We start from the raw sequence: 23940 nt of genomic DNA, 5'->3' as shown, positions 1-23940 counted from the left end.
GTGTTTTGTGTGTGTTGTGTGTGTTATGGATGTATATTGTGTGTTATGTGTGTGTTATGTGTGTGTTTTGTGTGTGTTATGTGTGTGTTATGGATGTATATTGTGTGTTTTGGATGTATATTGTGTGTGTTATGGATGTATATTGTGTGTGTTATGTGTGTGTTTTGTGTGTGTTATGTGTGTGTTATGTGTGTGTTATGGATGTATATTGTGTGTGTTTTGTGTGTGTTATGGATGTATATTGTGTGTGTTTTGTGTGTGTTATGGATGTATATTGTGTGTGTTATGTGTGTGTTTTGTGTGTGTTATGGATGTATATTGTGTGTGTTTTGTGTGTGTTATGGATGTATATTGTGTGTGTTATGTGTGTGTTTTGTGTGTGTTATGTGTGTGTTTTGTGTGTGTTATGTGTGTGTTATGGATGTATATTGTGTGTGTTTTGGATGTATATTGTGTGTGTTATGGATGTATATTGTGTGTGTTATGTGTGTGTTTTGTGTGTGTTATGTGTGTGTTATGTGTGTGTTATGGATGTATATTGTGTGTGTGTTTTGTGTGATGTGTGTGTTATGTGCGTTTTGTGTGTGTTATGGATGTATATTGTGTGTGTGTTTTGTGTGATGTGTGTGTTATGTGTGTTTTGTGTTGCCCAGGTTGTTACATCACAGCCTCATTTCTTTTCATAATATTATTCCATGATTCTTTGTGTCGGTGTGAGCGGTTGATCAGCCGTGTGTTAAGTCCTGAACCCAGGAAACTGTGCTCCAGCAGAACCTTCAGCAGGTCCACCTCATCATCAGGCTGCAGGCACGAATCATCATGACCGTCATTTTCCCTTCCTGATTTTCCACATTTCTTCTTCTCTACAGATCCGTACACACTGTACACACTTATTACACACTTATTACACATGTATGAGGTGTTTGATGTTTGAGCTCGAGCAGGAGTGCAGTGGACCAGGCTCTGGGCTGCAGGTAATGGCAGGTAATGGAAGATGTTCTGATGTTCAGTGCAGAAGCACTGTGAGATATCACTTCTACACAAGCTCTGTTTATAGGCATTAATATAAGCTAACTGATGTCTCACACACAACATGGAGACATTTTTATTTTTGCTCAGTCAATGAAAATATTCCTGAAGAAGACACAGCTGGAGGAAGCACTGCATGTTGCCATGGTAACACAGCATGACTGACAGCCCATAGTAACTGTAGTAACAGATTCAGTGTAATGAAGGAAAGATGACCCGCTGTTCCTGCATGACAACAATGATGATGATGATGATGATGATGATCATGATGGTGATGATTATAGTGATGATGATGATGGTGATGATGATGATGATCATGATGGTGATGATTATAGTGATGATGATGATGATGATGGTGATGATGATCAGGGCCAGGAAGATTGTGAAGGACCTCAGCCACCCCAACAATGGACTGTTTTCTCTATTGCGTTCAGGGAAGCGCTTCCGCTCCATGAAGGCAAACACAGAGAGAATGAGGAGGAGCTTCTTCCCGCAGGCCATTCGGAGTCTGAACCAGGAAACACCTAGAACCTGATACAGATAAGGGGACTCTCTCTGCTTTTTTTTCATCACTTTTCATCACTTTGCACAAACTGACACTTTGACACTGGACTGGCACCAAGTCACTTTATACAGTTATTCCAGCACATGGACACTTTAATGATAAACACTGGATCACCTCAATATATGCCATATACACAAACATCCCATCACGTTCATGTCCGCATTTATGTGTATATACCACTTTGTCAGTGTATATATATATATATATATATATATATATATATATATATATATATATATATATATATATATATATATATATATATATATATAATTTATATACTTGCACCTATATTTTCATATTTTTACACCTATTTTCATATTTTATTTTTTATTTATATTATATTCTTATTTACACCTATATTTTCATATTTTATTTTATTTTTATTTATCTATATTATATTTTATTTTACTTTATTTTCTATTTTTATACTTTTAAGATAATCTAGTTTTATTTTTATCTTTATTTTTATGGATCTCTCTCAATACTTTTTTATAAATGTTTACATACTGGACAGTCGTGAAAAAACATTTCACTGCATGTCGTACTGTGTATGTAAATGTATGTGACAAATAAAATTTGAATTTGATGGTAATGATGATGGTTATAGTGATGATGATGATGATGATGATGGTAGTGATGATGATGATGATGATGATGATGATGGTAGTGATGATGATGATGATGATGATGATGATGATAATGATGGTAATGATGATGATGGTAGTGATGATGATGATGGTAGTGATGATGATGATGATGGTAGTGATGATGGTAGTGATGATGATGATGATAGTAATGATGATGATGATGATGATGATGATGATGGTAGTGATGATAATGATGGTAATGATGATGGTAGTGATGATGATGATGATGGTAATGATGATGGTAGTGATGATGATGATGATGGTAATGATGATGATGATGGTAATGATGATGGTGATGATGATGATGGTAGTGATGATGATGATGATGGTAATGATGGTAATGATGATGGTGATGATGATGATGGTAGTGATGATGATGATGGTAATGATGATGATGGTAGTGATGATGATGATGATGGTAATGATGGTAATGATGATGATGATGATGGTAGTGATGATGATGATGGTAATGATGATGGTGATGATGATGATGGTAGTGATGATGATGATGATGGTAATGATGATGGTGATGATGATGATGGTAGTGATGATGATGGTAATGATGATGGTGGTGATGATGATGGTAGTGATGATGATGATGATGGTAATGATGATGATGATGATGATGGTAGTGATGATGATAATGATGGTAATGATGATGGTAGTGATGATGATGATGATGATGATGGTAATGATGATGGTAGTGATGATGATGATGATGGTAATGATGGTAATGATGATGGTAGTGATGATGATGACGATGGTAATGATGATGGTGATGATGATGATGGTAGTGATGATGATGATGATGGTAATGATGATGGTGATGATGATGATGGTAGTGATGATGATGATGATGATGGTAATGATGATGGTAGTGATGATGATGATGATGGTAATGATGATGGTGATGATGGTAGTGATGATGATGATGATGATGGTAATGATGATGGTAATGATGATGATGATGATGGTAATGATGGTAATGATGATGGTAGTGATGATGATGATGATGATGGTAATGATGATGGTGATGATGATGATGGTAGTGATGATGATGATGATGGTAATGATGATGGTAGTGATGATGATGATGATGGTAATGATGATGGTGATGATGATGATGGTAGTGATGATGATGATGATGATGGTAATGATGATGATGATGGTAATGATGATGGTGATGATGATGATGATGATGGTAATGATGATGGTGATGATGATGATGGTAGTGATGATGATGATGATGATGATGATGGTAATGATGATGGTGATGATGATGATGGTAGTGATGATGGTGATGATGATGATGGTAGTGATGATGATGATGATGATGATGATGGTAGTGATGATGATGATGGTAATGATGATGGTAGTGATGATGATGATGATGATGGTAATGATGATGGTGATGATGATGATGGTAGTGATGATGATGATGATGATGGTAATGATGATGGTAGTGATGATGATGATGATGATGGTAATGATGATGGTGATGATGATGATGGTAGTGATGATGATGATGATGATGGTAATGATGATGGTAGTGATGATGGTAGTGATGATGATGATGGTAATGATGATGGTGATGATGATGATGGTAGTGATGATGATGGTAATGATGATGGTGATGATGATGGTAATGATGATGGTGATGATGATGGTAGTGATGATGATGATGGTAATGATGATGGTGATGATGATGATGGTAGTGATGATGATGGTAATGATGATGGTGATGATGATGATGGTAGTGATGATGATGATGATGATGGTAATGATGATGGTAGTGATGATGATGATGGTAATGATGATGGTGATGATGATTATAGTGATGATGATGATGATGATGACATTGCAAGCAGGTGAACACAGTATCCAGCTCACACGAGCCAGAGAAATAAACAAAGAGCAAAAAGATCGAATCCATTTCTGCTGCACACCAGGATTTAATAACAACTTCAAAACCTGGAAGAAACACAAGGCTGCGTTTGGGGAAAAATCCTCTCTTCTGTTGATGAGTCTGAATGTGAGGCGTCATCGGCCCCGAACACTCTGCCCTAATTACAGAGTTTCTGGTAACGAGCGGTGTCATTAAAACTTAATTAAGCTGCAGTCGTATTTTAGGACATTTTCAGAAAAGAAATGGGCGACTGCTTGCTTGTTATTTATTTATTTATTTATTTATTTATTTATTTATTTATTTATTTATTAATTAATATAATCAATGCAGCAGATGAACCAGGGTGTGAGGGTTCAGATCCTTCAGGGATGTAATTATAAAGAAATGAATTATCCTGATATTTGGATTATTTTTCCCGCTTTAACGTCACGCTGCTTTAAAGGTCAGTAAACTGCAGGAATCCTTACAGTTCCAGAGAAAGTGAAAAACCCACTGCGCTGTTCACCTGAGGGACAAAGCGGCTAAAAGAGCAGAGGTCAGAGCTGGACTTCATCAGGATAAAGACACGCCCCCTAGGACTATTGGCCCTGCCCCTCATGTTTCTTATGGAGAAGATTCCGCAGCAGATAGAAAACAATCAGAACAATCTGAACGCTGAAACACAGACTTCATCACTTCATCACTTCATCACTTCATCTCTTCATCACTTCATCACTTCATCTCTTCATCTCTTCATCTCTTCATCACTTCATCTCTTCATCTCTTCATCACTTCATCACTTCATCTCTTCATCACTTCATCTCATCATCTCTTCATCACTTCATCTCTTCATCTCTTCATCTCTTCATCACTTCATCACTTCATCACTTCATCTCTTCATCTCTTCATCTCTTCATCACTTCATCTCTTCATCACTTCATCTCTTCATCTCTTCATCACTTCATCACTTCATCTCTTCATCACTTCATCTCATCTCTTCATCTCTTCATCACTTCATCACTTCATCTCTTCATCACTTCATCTCTTCATCTCTTCATCTCTTCATCTCTTCATCACTTCATCACTTCATCACTTCATCTCTTCATCACTTCATCTCTTCATCACTTCATCACTTCATCTCTTCATCTCTTCATCACTTCATCTCTTCATCACTTCATCTCTTCATCACTTCATCACTTCATCACTTCATCAATTGATCTCTTCATCTTTTCATCACTTCATCTCTTCATCACTTCATCTCATCTCTTCATCACTTCATCTCTTCATCTCTTCATCACTTCATCTCTTCATCACTTCATCTCTTCATCACTTCATCTCATCTCATCACTTCATCACTTCATCTCTTCATCTCATCTCTTCATCACTTCATCACTTCATCAATTGATCTCTTCATCTTTTCATCACTTCATCTCTTCATCACTTCATCACTTCATCTCTTCATCTCTTCATCACTTCATCAATTGATCTCTTCATCACTTCATCTCTTCATCAATTGATCTCTTCATCTCATCACTTCATCTCTTCATCTCTTCATCACTTCATCTCTTCATCAATTGATCTCTTCATCTTTTCATCACTTCATCTCTTCATCACTTGATCTCTTCATCTCTTCATCACTTCATCTCTTCATCACTTCATCAATTGATCTCTTCATCTTTTCATCACTTCATCACTTGATCTCTTCATCTTTTCATCTCTTCATCTTTTCATCTCTTCATCTCTTCATCACTTCATCTCTTCATCAATTGATCTCTTCATCTTTTCATCACTTCATCTCTTCATCTTTTCATCTCTTCATCACTTCATCACTTGATCTCTTCATCTTTTCATCACTTCATCTCTTCATCACTTCATCACTTGATATCTTCATCTCTTAATCACTTCATCTCTTCATCTCTTCATCACTTCATTTCATCACTTCATCTCTTCATCACTTGATCTCTTCATCACTTCATCTCTTCATCTCTTCATCACTTCATCACTTCATCTCATCACTTGATCTCTTCATCTTTTCATCACTTCATCTCTTCATCACTTCATCTCATCACTCCATGTCTTCATCACTTCATCTCTTCATCACTTCATCACTTGATATCTTCATCACTTCATCTCCTCATCACTTCATCTCTTCATCTTTTCATCACTTCATCTCTTCATCACTCCATGACTTCATCATTTCATCTCTTCATCACTTGATATCTTCATCACTTCATCTCTTCATCTTTTCATCACTTCATCTCATCACTTCATCACTTGATATCTTCATCACTTCATCTCTTCATCTTTTCATCACTTCATCTCTTCATCACTTCACCTCTTCATCTCCTCATCACTTCATCTTTTCATCACTTCATCTCTTCATCACTCCATCTCTTTCATCACTTGATATCTTCATCACTTCATCTCTTTCATTACTTCATCACTTCATCTCTTTCATCACTTGATATCTTCATCACTTCATCACTTCATGTCTTCATCACTTCATCTCTTTCATCACTTCATCTCTTTCATCACTTCATTTCTTCATCACTTCATCTCTTCATCACTCCATGTCTTCATCACTTCATCTCTTCATCACTCCATATCTTCATCACTTCATCACTTCATCACTCCATATCTTCATTACCTCATGTCTTCAGTGAAAAACAATCACAGGTTTGTTTTTTTGGGAGAATTGTGTGTGAAGATAATGCAGTGTTTTTCTCTTTCATCGCTGTGTTGAACTCATGCTACACTGAAACACAATCACTGGGCATCTAAAGCCCTGAGCTGCACTCTGGGGCAAATAAGCAATAAAATTGTTTATGGAATAAAAAATATTTACAGCTAACAGCAGAACAGGTATTTTACAGGTATTTTTCCCTGGTTTTTATTTGCTTTTCAGTGTGCATTATTTTCTACAATGTGTCATGAAAACTAGTCTGAAAACTCTTCTGTTTGTGTTTCCTACGTTTCACCATCACAAAATAATTTACCTCATAATCTACTGCCTTAAAACACAAATGAGGCAAAACTGACTGAAACAACAGCGTGGTCAGAACAAACTGATAAAACTGCTGCGGAAAATAAGGATAATGTAGAAAACGCTTGATGAAGCTGCTCTTCCAACATGGAGACCATTAAGAGATGAACTTCATCATTTGTTCAGACTGAAACGTTGAGCTCAAATCTTGTAATGCTCCCAGAATTTGTTTGCATTTTTTATTATATTTCCACACTTTCCACAACTTTAGAGTCCTACAGCTGTCAAAAAAAGTGTTCCTCAAGGTTCTTTAGGTGGTTAAGAGTTCACAGGTTCCTCAAGAGCAGAGTTTCAAGATTCAGTCTTTGTTTTTCAGATTGAAGTGTTTACTTTTTCATCTGAATGTTGTGTTATTTTATTAAAAAAAGGTAAGCCTAAGCCTGTGAGAAACTCTGATGTGAAACTCTCCTCCAGATTGCAGAGCAGAACATCAGTGTGTCTAAACGGTGAGTTTTTCCCCTCCCTGTGGAGCGTGGGCGTTTCATTTAGCAGCGAGTTTCCATAAAACTTCCTGAAGTCACAAAAGGACAGCGGTTTAAAGGACAGACTAATAAACACAGACCTGCTTCACAGCCAGACCTTTACATCTCCTCCAGAAGCTCAGACTCGCTCAGACCGGGATATTTGTAAGGCAGTCACGTCCGCTGGCATCAATAATAAATGTTCACTGTTCACAGAACAACAAACAGCTTTCGCTTCAGCTCTTACATCTGCAACTCGCTGAGACTCGCCTCCAGTCTGCTAAATTCTCCAGTATACAGCAGCTGCGTGTCTGTTACTACTGAACACTAGGATTTATAGCATTTAGAAACATTTATCCATCCATCCACACATCTATCCTTCCATCCATCCATCCACTCACACATCCATCCACACATCTATCCTTCCATCCATCCATCCACTCACACATCCATCCACACATCTATCCTTCCATCCATCCATCCACTCACACATCCATCCACACATCTATCCATCCATCCATCCATCCAATCACACATCAATCCATCCATCCATCCACCCACACATCCATCCATCCACCCACACATCCAATCATCCACCCACACATCCATCCATCCATCCACACATCCATCCATTCATAAACACATCCATCCATCCACACATCCATCCATTCATCCACACATCCATCCATCCACACATCCATCCATTTATTCATCCATTCATCCACCCACACATCCGTCCATCCATCCATCCAGCCCTCCATCCACAATACACACATCCATCCATCCATCCATCCAGCCTTCCATCCAGCCATCCATCCACAATACACACATCCATCCATTCATCCACCCACACATCCATCCATCTATTCATTCACCCATCCATCCATCCATCCATCCATCCAACCAATCACAGTGTGAAGCTACAGAGTAGTAACTGTCTTTCTCCAATATCTACTAAACCACTCAACCTTCTGTCCTTCCATTCATCCATCCCCCCATCAATGATCCAGATAATCCTTGCATCCATCCAACTCCATAAACTGCCTCTGAAGACCACCTAAGTGTCGATAAAACATTAATAAATAATGCTCCACAGTCCTGTGTTGGGTGTGTACACAATTTCCCTAACGCATCATCATCATCACAGGAGAGTAAAACTCGTCTTGACCCACCGTCACCTCTGTGTGGAGGATCCCGTTGCTCTGCCATGCTAGCGGAAGGCGAGAGGAGCGCGTGCAGGCCGCTGTCGCGTGGCAGTGTGAAGCTTCGGGGTTTCCCTCCACCCGCCGCAGGGTCCCGCAGACACTCGCCCTCGGCCATGTCGAATGGTCCATAGTGCTCCTGCAGGAGCGTGCGCTGGGCGGGCAGCGTGGACTGGCGGCGGCGCTCAGGGGACATCCCGTTGCCCGGCTCAACAAACACGGCGTCCTCCAGCGGCAGCGTCTGCAGGTAGTGCAGCCCAGAGCTGGTGAGTGGCGTCTCGATCAGGTCCTGCCACGAACGCCGCTGACTCGCAGACTTACGGGCCGGAGAACCGCCGCCGCTGCTGCTGCCTCCACCCGGAGGATCCGAGCGGTACTCCTCATGAGACGAGCGCGAGTGTGAGGTTTCGGTGGACGACAGCCGGCTGTGCTTGGGTCCTGGGTATGGACTCGCGCAGGACATCTGTTAGGAAAGATGGAGAGATTTTATCTGATGTGTGATTTGGAGACTCTGTTTTTTCTGGGTCAGTATTAGACTGATATTAAAGGAAAGTCCCTGATCATGAAGACTTTATATAAAATACTGACCAAAAGTTACTTCTAAATAGTGACTTAAGCTTCTTAATTTGTCACAAAGACATTTATACACCCCTACAACAGACCATACCATGTCTTAATTATAAGCACGGCCTCAAGCTAGACTCAGTCATTACTGATGCATTCAGTATAGAGAAAAGGTTCCCTAAATAAACTGATCCTTATTTATATGAAGTTACTTGTGTACATCCTTTCTGATAATATCAGCTACCTATATTTGTTAGCTTACGTACAATGTGCTCATGACTCTTATCACGTGTATTTAATGGGTTTATGCGGCGTGTCGGCTCTGTTAGCGTACATGCTGATCGCACAGTAACAGGAGGTCAGTGTCCCTGCAGACGCCATTTTTCTGTCTGGGTGTCTAATCATCTGACAGAGTTAACCAAAAGGAGGAAATGCTGACTTCTTTTTCACAGAGAGCTAGAGAGAGAGATTGAATAGTGAGATGGATTGAGAGATAGACAGGGATAGAGGGAGAAAATGAGACAGAGAGAGACTGTGTCTTTCCCAGAGGACCCATTTAAAGCCTGGGTAAAGGCAATGCTCTGTAATCTTCCTCCGGCGAATGAAGTCTCGCGGTTAACAATGTCACTCCTCGCCTGCCTCTCTCAGGACACACAGCATGTGTGTGTGTGTGTGTGTGTGAGAGAGAGAGAGAGAGAGAGAGAGAGAGAGAGAGAGAGAGAGAGAGAGAGAGAGAGAGCGCAAAAAGAAGTTGGAAACATAAAAAGATTTAATTCTAGTGTCTCTGTAGACTTTCTAAAATAACAGTTCTGTGGTGTTCTGTGCCCTTTAAATGACCTTTCAATGCCTACTGACCACACACACACACACACACACACACGAATATATCAACCTGTTATTACTATTCCACAGACAGTCTGTACAGCACAAGCTAATATCAGTAACTATTTCATGGTTCTACTCAGCTGATATCCAGTTTTCAAAAAGAAATAATCATTCCTGTGTCGTTATTAGAAAGGGGCGGAGTTTGAATAAAGATATCCAATCAGGAGCATCAATACCACCAGTGTGAAGTTTTTGGTAATGAAGTACTATTTGGACAGGATTAGTTTTCCAGACACAGTGTATGTCTTTATTATTATTAGGATTTATTATGATTTAAATTCAACACTTCTCAATTCAGTCCAATTTATTACAAAATCAAGTCTGTAAAAATGACATGATGGATTGAAACAGGACTAAAATCCCAGAGATACAGCAGTCATAATCACACCATCCATTATTAAAACTCTATTTCACATTTTCTGCTTTTTTGTTATGGATAAAATAATTAACGTCAGCCGTATTTATTCAGCACTTCAGCGAGTCGTCTGTTCGTATTAAAATGATGCAACATAAACACCCAACATCCACTAAAGACTTTAAAGGGGAAAATCCTGCTTTGGTTTGGAGAAACAGTAACGTAAGAGCAATTTGTAAATCCCAAGTGAGAGTGTTGGCAAGTTTTAAATGTCACATCCACTGAGACGCTTCACCCACATTGGTGTAGGTTCTGTCATTTCTGACCATAAAAATAGCAACCAGGGAAGAACAAGGCGGGAAAAAAACCTGAGCCAAAGAAATGATCACAGAAACGACACGGTGGATCCATCGTGATTTATCAGAGCTCTTTTCTAATCTGCTCTAGATCAATCAACCTGATCATTGTTTTGTTTTCTTTCCATTCCATTCGGCAACACACACACACACACACACACTCTGAAGGACAGCTAACTCACAGAACAAAGCAAACTGAAACTACTCACGCCGATTACAGAGGTGAGTCATGATGTGGGAGAAGACTGAGGGGGAGGAGCTAATAGCCAAGGTCAGCAAATCAGTAATCTGCATGGGGTAAGGGGGAGGGGTATGACTCACCGAGGGGGGGCGAGGGTACGTGTCGTATGGTGGAGGTGGACTGTCCTGCTTCGGTGTGGACGGGGTTTCGTTATCCTCGTGTTCACTTTCACTCCAGTAATCAGCTGAGAGAGAGAGAGAGAGAGAGAGAGAGAGAGAAATGGAGAGAGAAAGAGATGGAAAGATAGAGAGGGGGAGAGAGAGGGAGAGGGAGAAAGAGAGATGGGGCAAAATGTCAATTTCTATTAATATTGCAGTTATAAAACAATGTATTCAAACATATGTAAATATTAATGAGCATCTGTTGAATATTAATGAGCAAATAATCATACATCAGCCACAGACAGAGTGAACACTAGCATCAGAAGAAAAGAAAAAATAGAGAGAAGACTAAAAAGGTACTGAACGGACTACTGCATTTATATACATTCATTTTCTTTCCATCTTTGTCTTCCACTACACTTCTGAATGTGTGTGTGTGTGTGTATCCTCCTTAAAATGCTCATCTATCTCACTGAGTGAAGGAACAGCAGGAAAGCCGTGCTGTGTGAATGAGAACATTTCTGCAGAGAAAATGAAAAAGGAAATGAAGGACAGAAGCAAAAAAAGGGGGGGGGTGATGAGGAGAGAGCGGAGAGGACAAGAGAGTACAAACGGTCAAGCAGGAAGCTAGTCACGTTCCTCTTCCAGCTAGCTAGCATTATGTTAACTGCTGTACTGTGTAATTACAATCATCATCTTATGATAAAGAGTGCAAGTTTGTAATTTGCTCAATCAGGACTCGCTCAAACTCCACCCACTGATGAGTCACACTAGTTCCCGCCCCTCACCTTGCTCCTGACGGATCTTCTCTCTCTCGGCATAGCCGGCCGCCGCCATGTTTAGCCGACTCAGCCACCTGTTCATGTCGTCCACTCCGTCAGCCGCAAAGTAGAAGCTCTTGATTTTGGGGTGACACGCTTTAAAAGCACTGAGACACGGAAACTGGGATCAACGCTACGAAGACAAGCACCGAGTCGCTCTAATACACACAGATAGAGGGGTTTCTTTCACTGCACAAGATTTACTTCTACACACAGCTAGACCTTAGGGAAGCTCAACAAATTAGCCAAAATATTGAAATGACTTTATGTAGTCAGGAATCTTCAAACCTCATGCTAGTCAGCAACATGTCATGATTAGCATGTGGTTTGAAGATGCTAACTGCAGGAGGAACACTAGAACAAGAACAAATTGCATTTATATTTAATGCTGGTTTTGTTTATGTTTTGGTTACAGACAGAAATGAGATCATTAACCAATCAGACCAGTGAACAGTTTATTTTCAGGTCATCTTTCATGTCTAGTCGAATGATGATGCAGTCGCTTTTACTCGAGTTGGTAGAGAATCATCTACACGATTTTTCAAGATTCTCCTCTTTCTGATTTTTTGTGTATGTGCAGTAGAAGGAAATACCCTTAGCCTTGACAAAGACCTATATGAACACTTACTACTTCTTGCGGCACTCGCTGGCACGGTCAATTTTGAACTCCGGGAGGCTGACAAACCCTTCAGCTTTCTCATCCTAATAGGGAAGAGTGTGAGGGAAAGAGTGTGAACAATAACAAGGTAAAACCTCAGGGTGAATCTCTCATGTGACACGCTCATCCTCATTAGAAGTCTCACATTCTTCCTTTCTTCACTTCTGCACGCTGTTCTCTAACCAACACCACGCTGAGGGACTTTCAGCTTCATGACAGCGACTTCACGGGAATAAACGAAAGACAAATATGGTTGTGCTGCTCTGTTAGCCTGCCTGCGTTCGCAAAAACCTATCAATACAGTTCAGAGCTCCTGCACAAAAATTCATCAATTATGCCTCGGCTCGGCTTGCCTCAACTGCTCAAGTCCCTGTGGAACCGAAGCGAGCCTGGGCCGGGCTCTACTCCCTCGTTTTCCGATTCTTCTCCTCTGACTGGGAGAGTTGCCTTAAGCTCTCAGGCTCCGATAATGAGAACAGCCAGACCAGGTAATTAATCAGGGCTGAAGGTGTAGGACAGAAAAAAGAGGGAGAATGAAGGGGGTAGCTTTTCATCTGCAGCTTATCACTTGTTACAGCATGAAGGGATTAACATACATCTACCAAATTTAAACACACAGGAGCTCGGATCATAGCAATTAAAATCTCTGCTGGAAGTCGAGAGAAGGCGCTTTAGTATCTGATGCTAAGAAAGTTGATAAAGTCAGCGGAGAACTCTTAGACCAGAGGTATATCACGGAAACCTGTGATGATCCAGTTATATAAAATTATTACAGGATGTAACTGGGCTTTTAAATAGCCAAATCGATTATACAGTAAGAATCAGCCATGTGATGTGTTTGGTGAACTCTTACAACCTGGAGAGCATGGAGGTAATAGATTCTCACCTGAAACACTCGCCTCAATCACTAAAGTCTGCTTTCCCCTCATTGTTCAATTCAATTCATACAGACAGCCTTCAGCTGCAGGCTCTGTCATGTCCAATTTTAACACTGCATGCATTCATGGAGCTCGGAGTGCGAGCAGAAACACTCACCTCCTCGTTCATGTACCAGTAGAGGCAGGCATCCTTTAGGACAAACCAGTATTTCTTCCATTTCTGGGAAAAGTAGCTTTTAGCATCCTTCTTCTTCCAGAGCCAACCTTCGCAGTCTCCTCGACCCAGGTCCTTACAGGAGATCCTCCTCTTGCTGATGGAGGACAGGGGCGCACCTGCAGGTTCAGCACAAAAACAGTAATCAAGCAAAGATGATTAAATTCATAAAATAATCCTGGGGTCAACAGATAGAAAATGTATTATTCTCTAGCATAGGTTCTAGTCCCAGGTCCTGAAGAAACTCCTGCAAACTATAGCAGTTTCTCAGTTCTAACACACTCACTTCATCTCAGGAAGGTCTGGAGATGAGCTGATTAGAGGAATCAATTTACATGTCCCTCAAGGACCAGGTTTGGAAACCTGTTCTGTAAATATTTGGCATGGGACTCAATACCTTTGATATTTACAGTATGAACATTAACAACCATGTGACACCAACCTTTGTGTTTCTTCTTGGACTTTGATAGCAGGGAGGATCCCTGGAATGTCTGGAAAACAAAAAGTGACCATGTGTTTAGAAGAAGAAGCAGTCTTTATTGTCACTGCACACATACATTACAGCACAGCGGAATTCTTTTCTTTATGTATCCCAGCTGAGAAAGTTGGGGTCAGAGTGCAGGGGCAGCTATGATGCAGGAGCAGAGAGGGTTAAGGGCCTTGCTCAATTGCCCACCAGTAGCAGCTTGGCAGTGCTGGGGCTTGAACCCTGACCCTCCAGAGCCTTAACCACTTGAGCCAGCACTGCCCTTACCACAGAATTTGGGACTTGGATTAGCACTGATCATGTGATATGTACTGATAGAACTAACAGAGATGCAGTCTTACTATTCCAGATCGCATTTGGACATTTGAGAAAATGTTCTGATTATTTAAGCAACCACAGCAACAAAGTGGACTTCGTCTGGACATTCTGAACTTCTGAAGATACTGCTCTATATTTTACTTGTTTCTATTCTGAGAAATTTCTTTGCTGGATTGCTGGAATTTGTTGGAACACTTAAGAGTTAGCTCTAGGGATGTGGTAGCTTAGTGGTTAAAGTTGGACTACTGATCAGAAGGTCATGGGTTTGAATCCCAGGTCCACCAAGCTACCACTGTTGGGCCCCTAAGCAAGGCCCGTAACCCTCAGTTGTATAAAATGACATCAATTGTAAGTGACTCTGGATAAGAGCATCTACCAAATGCCAGAAATGTAAATGCAATCTATTAGGCAAGTCTAGTGCTGAAAGCAGGGAAAAAAAACTTGTGCAAGAGTAAAGATTTGTCTAGTGTGGTATCTGAGATCTTCTGACACTTCTTCTGGTTAATGGATATAAGTTGCTGGTCCAACATCTGTCTACTATGTGGATCAGCATACACATTTTACCAGTTGAATATCAGAAGTTCAGTCAGTGAGCAAAAACAGGAGACAGTCTGCAAGACAGTCTGACAAGAAGAGATGGGAAAATTGCTGTTTTGTAATTCGCATGAAAGGGAGCAGAACTGGGCAATTTTCTTAGCAATGCATTAATTTGGCCATCTCTATTTCACAGGAGCAGAGAATTGACCTCAGTAAATCGCTTCTGATTTCAGAAGAGCTCGAGTTGAACATGTGAGGTACATGCAAAAGAAAGTGTGTCCAGTAGGTCTCAGTGATCAGATCAGATGATTGAGCAAGGGCAGTCTTTACGAGTCTGGCTCTGTCTGAGAGTGAAAAGACAACCACTTTGCAGAATTGCTTTGCCCAGAGAGCAAGAGACGGAGGGGCAGCGGGTCGGAGAAATGAATGAGAAAAGTCTAGACGGAGGCGTCTGTCAATATGTCTGGCACCCTTTTTCCGAATCACTGGAAAGTAACACATAGGCCCCAAGAGTTCATGAGCAATTATGATGTGGTTATGATGGATTAAAGTCAGTGATTGTCCCTAAAGCATGAAGAGAAATAATGAGAGAAGAAATTGGCTAGAAACCAATTTTTTCATGTACTTCCTTATACGACTGTGTTCCTGAGTCGAATGTGTAACGAAATCTAGCTTGACACTAATTGATGTATTGATGCACTCTGCAGGAAGCTGAGTAGATATTAAAGATGCTGCGTCATGCTGGGTAAATCTGAGAGCTGTTCCATAGTCATTATGCTCTCATCAAAAGAATTATGAGAAGATACAGTAAGTCTGAGCCTGGATCTCTGGATGGAAATAGAGCATGAGAGAGTCAGAAGCTGCAACAAATCTACACAAAATTTTACCCACTTAAGGTGACCTTATAGAGTGGGCTTCAAACAAGACCACCCTGCAACTCTCCATGTCCTGATTCCCAGAGTCCCAGAGCTACACACAAAGATCAACCCAAGATTGTAACCTATTAAAGATCTTTAGTGGACTCCAAACAGCTTGGGTTTCTCTGACCTCCAGTGCAATTGGACGACCTAGATCTTCCTTCTACACTGGAGGGGTCACCCAGGAGGAAATATGGGACTTACTCTGAACACCAAATTTTTTACCCACTTGAAGTATTCTTTAGCCAGGAAGGAACCTGGATCACCTGGAGCACAATTTTGGAGCCCATGAAGCTGATACTCATCATCATCATCATCATCAACACCATAAGAACATGAAAGAGATAAGGACTTCTTCAGTGTTATCTTCATTTTATGTCATCTCACATCAGCATGACTTTATTTGTCTAGTTTTCTGCCATGATGAACCTCCAGCATCTCTTTCAGTTCGTCCTCTCTCTCTCTCTCCCTCTCTCTCTCTCTCTCTCTCTCTCTCTCTCCTCTTACTCTGTATAGCCCTCTATTACGAGGGTCAGAAAGAACAAGGTAGCTCCCTCTGAAGAGCGACGAGGCTAAATTGAGAATGGAATTGCTTTCCAGAGTCAGTGTTCATAAAATGCAGAAGTGCCTTCAGGGAGCGAGTAGAAACCTGCCATCAGCTCACATGCACTGAGACCAGAGACAGAAGCTACAGCTGCACACATTTTACAAAACTCTGACTGATCACTGATCATCCGCAAGGTTCCTGGAGCCGTTCTTCATGATGCCTGGAGCATACAAGTGATGGACATTCTGGAGTAATGAGAATAATTGGCTTTGGATGTTTTCATACTTGAGTGAATTCTTGAGTACAGTACGGTGAGCGAGTCTGGGCTCGTGTGGATGGTTTTCAAGCACAAATCCATGGATCTGTTAGAAATCCATGTTCAGTGAGGGCTTCTTCTCCAGACAGGGTGGTGATGGATCCATTGGAATACTGGGTGTGATGTGGGAATGCAGGAGACCGGAAGTGCACAGATTCATTCACACCAAAGAGGTAATTTCACATAACGTTTTTGGAATGTGGTGCAACCCACCCACATAGAACGTGAAAAACACCACACAGACAGGATTGAACCTGGAACCCTGGAGCAGCATGGTGGCAGTGTTGCCTGCTGCACCACCAAACATCTTAACTAAATAAAAATCATCAGGCTTCAGTGGATACCGTTCCGTCGAATCGAAATAATATTGTCTCAACAGAGCTCTCTCTCTCTCTCTATACTGCATAACAGCCAATAAAACTCCACTCTAAACAATTGCAAACTTCTCCATTTCCTCACAGCGCAGCAGAAATGCAGATTTGCTAATCAATACTGGGCACCAGTGGGAGGAGAAACAGCCAGAAACCCAATAACATCCTTTTTATTCAAAATACACTCCATGAACAATCTGAATCACCAACATCCAACATCTCCTCACCAACATCTCCACACCAACATCTCCTCACTAACATCTCACCAACATCTCCTCACCAACATCTCCACACCAACATCTCCATACAAACACCTTCAAACCAACATCTCCTCACCAACATCTCCTCACAAACATCTCCATACAAACACCTTCACACCAACATCTCCACACCAACATCTCCACACCAACATCTCCTCACTAACATCTCACCAACATCTCCTCACCAACATCTCCTCACAAACATCTCCATACAAACACCTTCAAACCAACATCTCCACACCAACATCTCCTCACAAACATCTCTATACAAACACCTTCACACCAACATCTCCTCACCAACATCTCCATACAAACACCTTCACACCAACATCTCCACACCAACATCTCCTCACTAACATCTCACCAACATCTGCACACCAACATCTCCACACCAACATCTCCACACCAACATCTCCTCACCATCTCCTCACCAACACCACACAAACATTTCCACACCAACACCACACAAACATCTCCTCACCAACATCACACAAACATCTCCACACCAACATCTCCACACCAACACCACACAAACATCTCCTCACCAACATCTCCACACCATCTCCTCACCAACATCTCCTCACCAATATCTCCACACCAACATCTCCACACAAACACCTTCACACCAACATCCCCACACCAACATCTCCACACCAGCATCTCCACACCAGCATCTCCACACCAGCATCTCCTCACTAACATCTCCTCACCAACATCTCCACACCAACATCTCCTCACTAACGTCTCCTCACTAACGTCTCCTCACCAACATCTCCACACCAACATCTTCACACCAACATCTCCACACTAATATCTCCACACCAAAATCTCCGCACCAACATCTCCTCACCAACATCTCCTCACCAACATCTCCTCACAAACATCTCCTCACCAACATCTCCACACTAATATCTCCACACTAACATCTCCGCACCAACATCTCCTCACCAACATCTCCTCACCAACATCTCCACACTAATATCTCCACACCAAAATCTCCGCACCAACATCTCCTCACCAACATCTCCACACTAATATCTCCACACTAACATCTCCACACTAACATCTCTTCACCAACATCTTCTCACCAACATCTCCTCATCAACATCTCCACACTAACATCTCCTCACCAACATCTCCACACTTACATCTCCTCACCAACACCACACAAACATCTCCACACCAACATCTCCTCACCAACATCTCCACACAAACATCTCCACACCAACATCTCCTCACCAACATCTCCACACAAACATCTCCACACCAACATCTCCTCACCAACATCTCCTCACCAACATCTCCACACAAACATCTCCTCACCAACAACTCCTCACCAACATCTCCTCACCAGCATCTCCACACCAACATCTCCACACCAACATCTCCACACCAGCATCTCCACACCAACATCTCCTCACTAACATCTCCTCACTAACATCTCACCAACATCTCCTCACCAACATCTCCTCACAAACATCTCCATACAAACACCTTCACACCAACATCTCCACACCAGCATCTCCACACCAACATCTCCGCACCAACATCTCCTCACCAACATCTCCACACTAATATCTCCACACTAACATCTCTTCACCAACATCTTCTCACCAACATTTCGACACCAACATCTCCTCACTAACGTCTCCTCACCAACATCTCCACACTTACATCTCCTCACCAACACCACACAAACATCTCCACACCAACATCTCCTCACCAACATCTCCACACAAACATCTCCTCACCAACATCTCCACACAAACATCTCCACATAAACATCTCCACACCAACATCTCCTCACCAACATCTCCTCACCAACATCTCCTCACCAACATCTCCTCACCAACATCTCCACACCAACATCTCCACACCAACATCTCCTCACCAACATCTCCTCACCAACATCTCCTCACAAACATCTCCACACCAGCATCTCCACACCAACATCTCCACACCAACATCTCCACACCAACACCACACCAACATCTCCACACCAACATCTCCTCACCAACATCTCCACACCAACATCTCCTCACCAACATCTCCACACCAACATCTCCTCACCAACATCTCCACACCAACATCTCCTCACCAACATCTCCTCACCAACATCTCCTCACCAACATCTCCTCACAAACATCTCCACACCAGCATCTCCACACCAACATCTCCACACCAGCATCTCCACACCAACATCTCCTCACTAACATCTCCTCACTAACATCTCACCAACATCTCCTCACCAACATCTCCTCACAAACATCTCCATACAAACACCTTCACACCAACATCTCCACACCAGCATCTCCACACCAACATCTCCTCACCAACATCTCCTCACAAACATCTCCACACCAGCATCTCCACACCAACATCTCCACACCAGCATCTCCACACCAACATCTCCTCACTAACATCTCCTCACTAACATCTCACCAACATCTCCTCACCAACATCTCCTCACAAACATCTCCATACAAACACCTTCACACCAACATCTCCACACCAGCATCTCCACACCAACATCTCCACACCAGCATCTCCACACCAGCATCTCCTCACTAACATCTCCTCACCAACATCTCCACACCAACATCTCCTCACTAACATCTCCTCACTAACATCTCCACACCAGCATCTCCACACCAGCATCTCCTCACTAACATCTCCTCACCAACATCTCCACACCAGCATCTCCACACCAGCATCTCCTCACTAACATCTCCTCACCAACATCTCCACACCAGCATCTCCTCACTAACATCTCCTCACCAACATCTCCTCACCAACATCTCCTCACAAACATCTCCATACAAACACCTTCAAACCAACATCTCCACACAAACATCTCCACACAAACATCTCCTCACCAACATCTCCTCACCAACATCTGCTCACCAACATCTCCACACCAACAACTCCTCACCAACATCTCCTCACAAACATCTCCACACAAACACCTTCACACCAACATCTCCACACCAGCATCTCCACACCAACATCTCCACACAAGCATCTCCTCACCAACATCTCCTCACCAACATCTCCACACCAACATCTCCTCACTAACGTCTCCTCACCAACATCTCACAAACATCTCCTCACCAACATCTCCACACTAACATCTCTTCACCAACATCTTCTCACCAACATCTCCTCACCAACATCTCCTCACCAACATCTCCACACTAACATCTCCTCACCAACATCTCCACACTAACATCTCCTCACCAACACCACACAAACATCTCCACACTAATATCTCCACACTAACATCTCCTCACCAACACCACACAAACATCTCCACACTAACATCTCCTCACCAACATCTCCACACAAACATCTCCTCACCAACATCTCCACACTAACATCTCCTCACCAACATCTCCACACTAACATCTCCTCACCAACACCACACAAACATCTCCACACCAACATCTCCACACCAACATCTCCACACCAACATCTCCACACCAACATCTCCTCACCAACATCTCCACACCAACATCTCCACACCAACACCACACCAACATCTCCACACCAACACCACACCAACATCTCCTCACCAACACCACACCAACATCTCCACACCATCTCCACACCAACACCACACCAACATCTCCTCACCAACATCTCCACACCAACACCACACCAACATCTCCACACCAACACCACACCAACATCTCCTCACCAACATCTCCACACCAACATCTCCACACCAACACCACACCAACATCTCCTCACCAACATCTCCACACCAACATCTCCACACCAACACCACACCAACATCTCCTCACCAACATCTCCACACCAACATCTCCACACCAACACCACACCAACATCTCCACACCAACATCTCCACACCAACACCACACCAACATCTCCTCACCAACATCTCCACACCAACACCACACCAACATCTCCACACCAACATCTCCACACCAACACCACACCAACATCTCCACACCAACACCACACCAACATCTCCTCACCAACATCTCCACACCAACATCTCCACACCAACACCACACCAACATCTCCTCACCAACATCTCCACACCAACATCTCCACACCAACACCACACCAACATCACCACACCAACATCTCCACACCAACATCTCCACACCAACACCACACCAACATCTCCTCACCAACATCTCCACACCAACATCTCCTCACCAACATCTCCTCACCAACACCACACCAACATCTCCACACCAACACCACACCAACATCTCCTCACCAACATCTCCTCACCAACACCACACCAACATCTCCACACCAACACCACACCAACATCTCCACACCAACATCTCCACACCAACATCTCCACACCAACATCTCCACACCAACACCACACCAACATCTCCACACCAACATCTCCTCACCAACACCACACCAACACCACACCAACATCTCCACACCAACATCTCCACACCAACACCACACCAACATCTCCACACCAACATCTCCACACCAACACCACACCAACATCTCCACACCAACACCACACCAACATCTCCTCACCAACACCACACCAACATCTCCACACCAACACCACACCAACATCTCCTCACCAACACCACACCAACATCTCCACACCATCTCCACACCAACACCACACCAACATCTCCTCACCAACATCTCCACACCAACATCTCCACACCAACATCTCCACACCAACACCACACCAACATCTCCTCACCAACATCTCCTCACCAACACCACACCAACATCTCCACACCAACATCTCCACACCAACACCACACCAACATCTCCACACCAACACCACACCAACATCTCCACACCAACATCTCCACACCAACACCACACCAACACCACACCAACATCTCCACACCAACACCACACCAACATCACCACACCAACATCTCCACACCAACATCTCCACACCAACACCACACCAACATCTCCTCACCAACATCTCCACACCAACATCTCCACACCAACACCACACCAACATCTCCTCACCAACATCTCCACACCAACACCACACCAACATCTCCTCACCAACATCTCCTCACCAACACCACACCAACATCTCCACACCAACACCACACCAACATCTCCACACCAACACCACACCAACATCTCCACACCAACACCACACCAACATCTCCACACCAACATCTCCTCACCAACACCACACCAACACCACACCAACATCTCCACACCAACATCTCCACACCAACACCACACCAACATCTCCACACCAACATCTCCACACCAACACCACACCAACACCACACCAACATCTCCACACCAACATCTCCACACCAACACCACACCAACATCTCCTCACCAACATCTCCACACCAACATCTCCACACCAACACCACACCAACATCTCCACACCAACATCTCCACACCAACACCACACCAACATCTCCTCACCAACATCTCCACACCAACATCTCCACACCAACACCACACCAACATCTCCACACCAACATCTCCACACCAACATCTCCACACCAACACCACACCAACATCTCCTCACCAACATCTCCACACCAACATCTCCACACCAACATCTCCACACCAACATCTCCACACCAACATCTCCACACCAACATCTCCTCACCAACACCACACCAACACCACACCAACATCTCCACACCAACATCTCCACACCAACACCACACCAACATCTCCTCACCAACATCTCCTCACCAACACCACACCAACATCTCCACACCAACATCTCCACACCAACACCACACCAACATCTCCTCACCAACATCTCCACACCAACATCTCCACACCAACACCACACCAACATCTCCTCACCAACATCTCCACACCAACACCACACCAACATCTCCTCACCAACATCTCCACACCAACACCACACCAACATCTCCACACCAACATCTCCACACCAACATCTCCACACCAACACCACACCAACATCTCCACACCAACATCTCCACACCAACATCTCCACACCAACATCTCCACACCAACACCACACCAACATCTCCACACCAACATCTCCACACCAACATCTCCACACCAACACCACACCAACATCTCCTCACCAACATCTCCACACCAACACCACACCAACATCTCCTCACCAACATCTCCACACCAACACCACACCAACATCTCCACACCAACATCTCCACACCAACATCTCCACACCAACACCACACCAACATCTCCACACCAACATCTCCTCACCAACATCTCCACACCAACATCTCCACACCAACACCACACCAACATCTCCACACCAACATCTCCACACCA

The 23940-nt window shown here is 43.1% G+C and overlaps 1 protein-coding gene across 12 annotated transcripts in view; it reads right to left on the bottom strand.

Annotated features, from left to right (window-relative positions):
* Positions 1 to 23940, bottom strand: part of cnksr2a (connector enhancer of kinase suppressor of Ras 2a) — a 118787-nt gene that overhangs the window by 24971 nt on the left and 69876 nt on the right. For 8 of the 12 annotated variants that reach the window (XM_058376152.1, XM_058376153.1, XM_058376154.1 and 5 more), the window contains 6 exons: positions 14351 to 14399; positions 13852 to 14027; positions 12787 to 12860; positions 12126 to 12265; positions 11317 to 11420; positions 8806 to 9298 (listed from right to left, as the gene is read on the bottom strand). In XM_058376152.1, coding sequence (XP_058232135.1) covers positions 8806 to 9298; positions 11317 to 11420; positions 12126 to 12265; positions 12787 to 12860; positions 13852 to 14027; positions 14351 to 14399 — 1036 coding nt within the window. Of the gene's footprint in view, positions 1 to 5218; positions 6784 to 8805; positions 9299 to 11316; positions 11421 to 12125; positions 12266 to 12786; positions 12861 to 13851; positions 14028 to 14350; positions 14400 to 23940 lie in introns of those variants that run through there. The other 4 variants (XM_058376150.1, XM_058376157.1, XM_058376160.1 and 1 more) reach the window with 2 other exon arrangements.

The sequence above is a fragment of the Hemibagrus wyckioides genome, linkage group LG23 (assembly GCF_019097595.1).
Source record: "Hemibagrus wyckioides isolate EC202008001 linkage group LG23, SWU_Hwy_1.0, whole genome shotgun sequence".
NCBI classification, from domain to species: domain Eukaryota; kingdom Metazoa; phylum Chordata; class Actinopteri; order Siluriformes; family Bagridae; genus Hemibagrus; species Hemibagrus wyckioides.
This window is presented reverse-complemented; position numbering and strand designations above follow the sequence as displayed.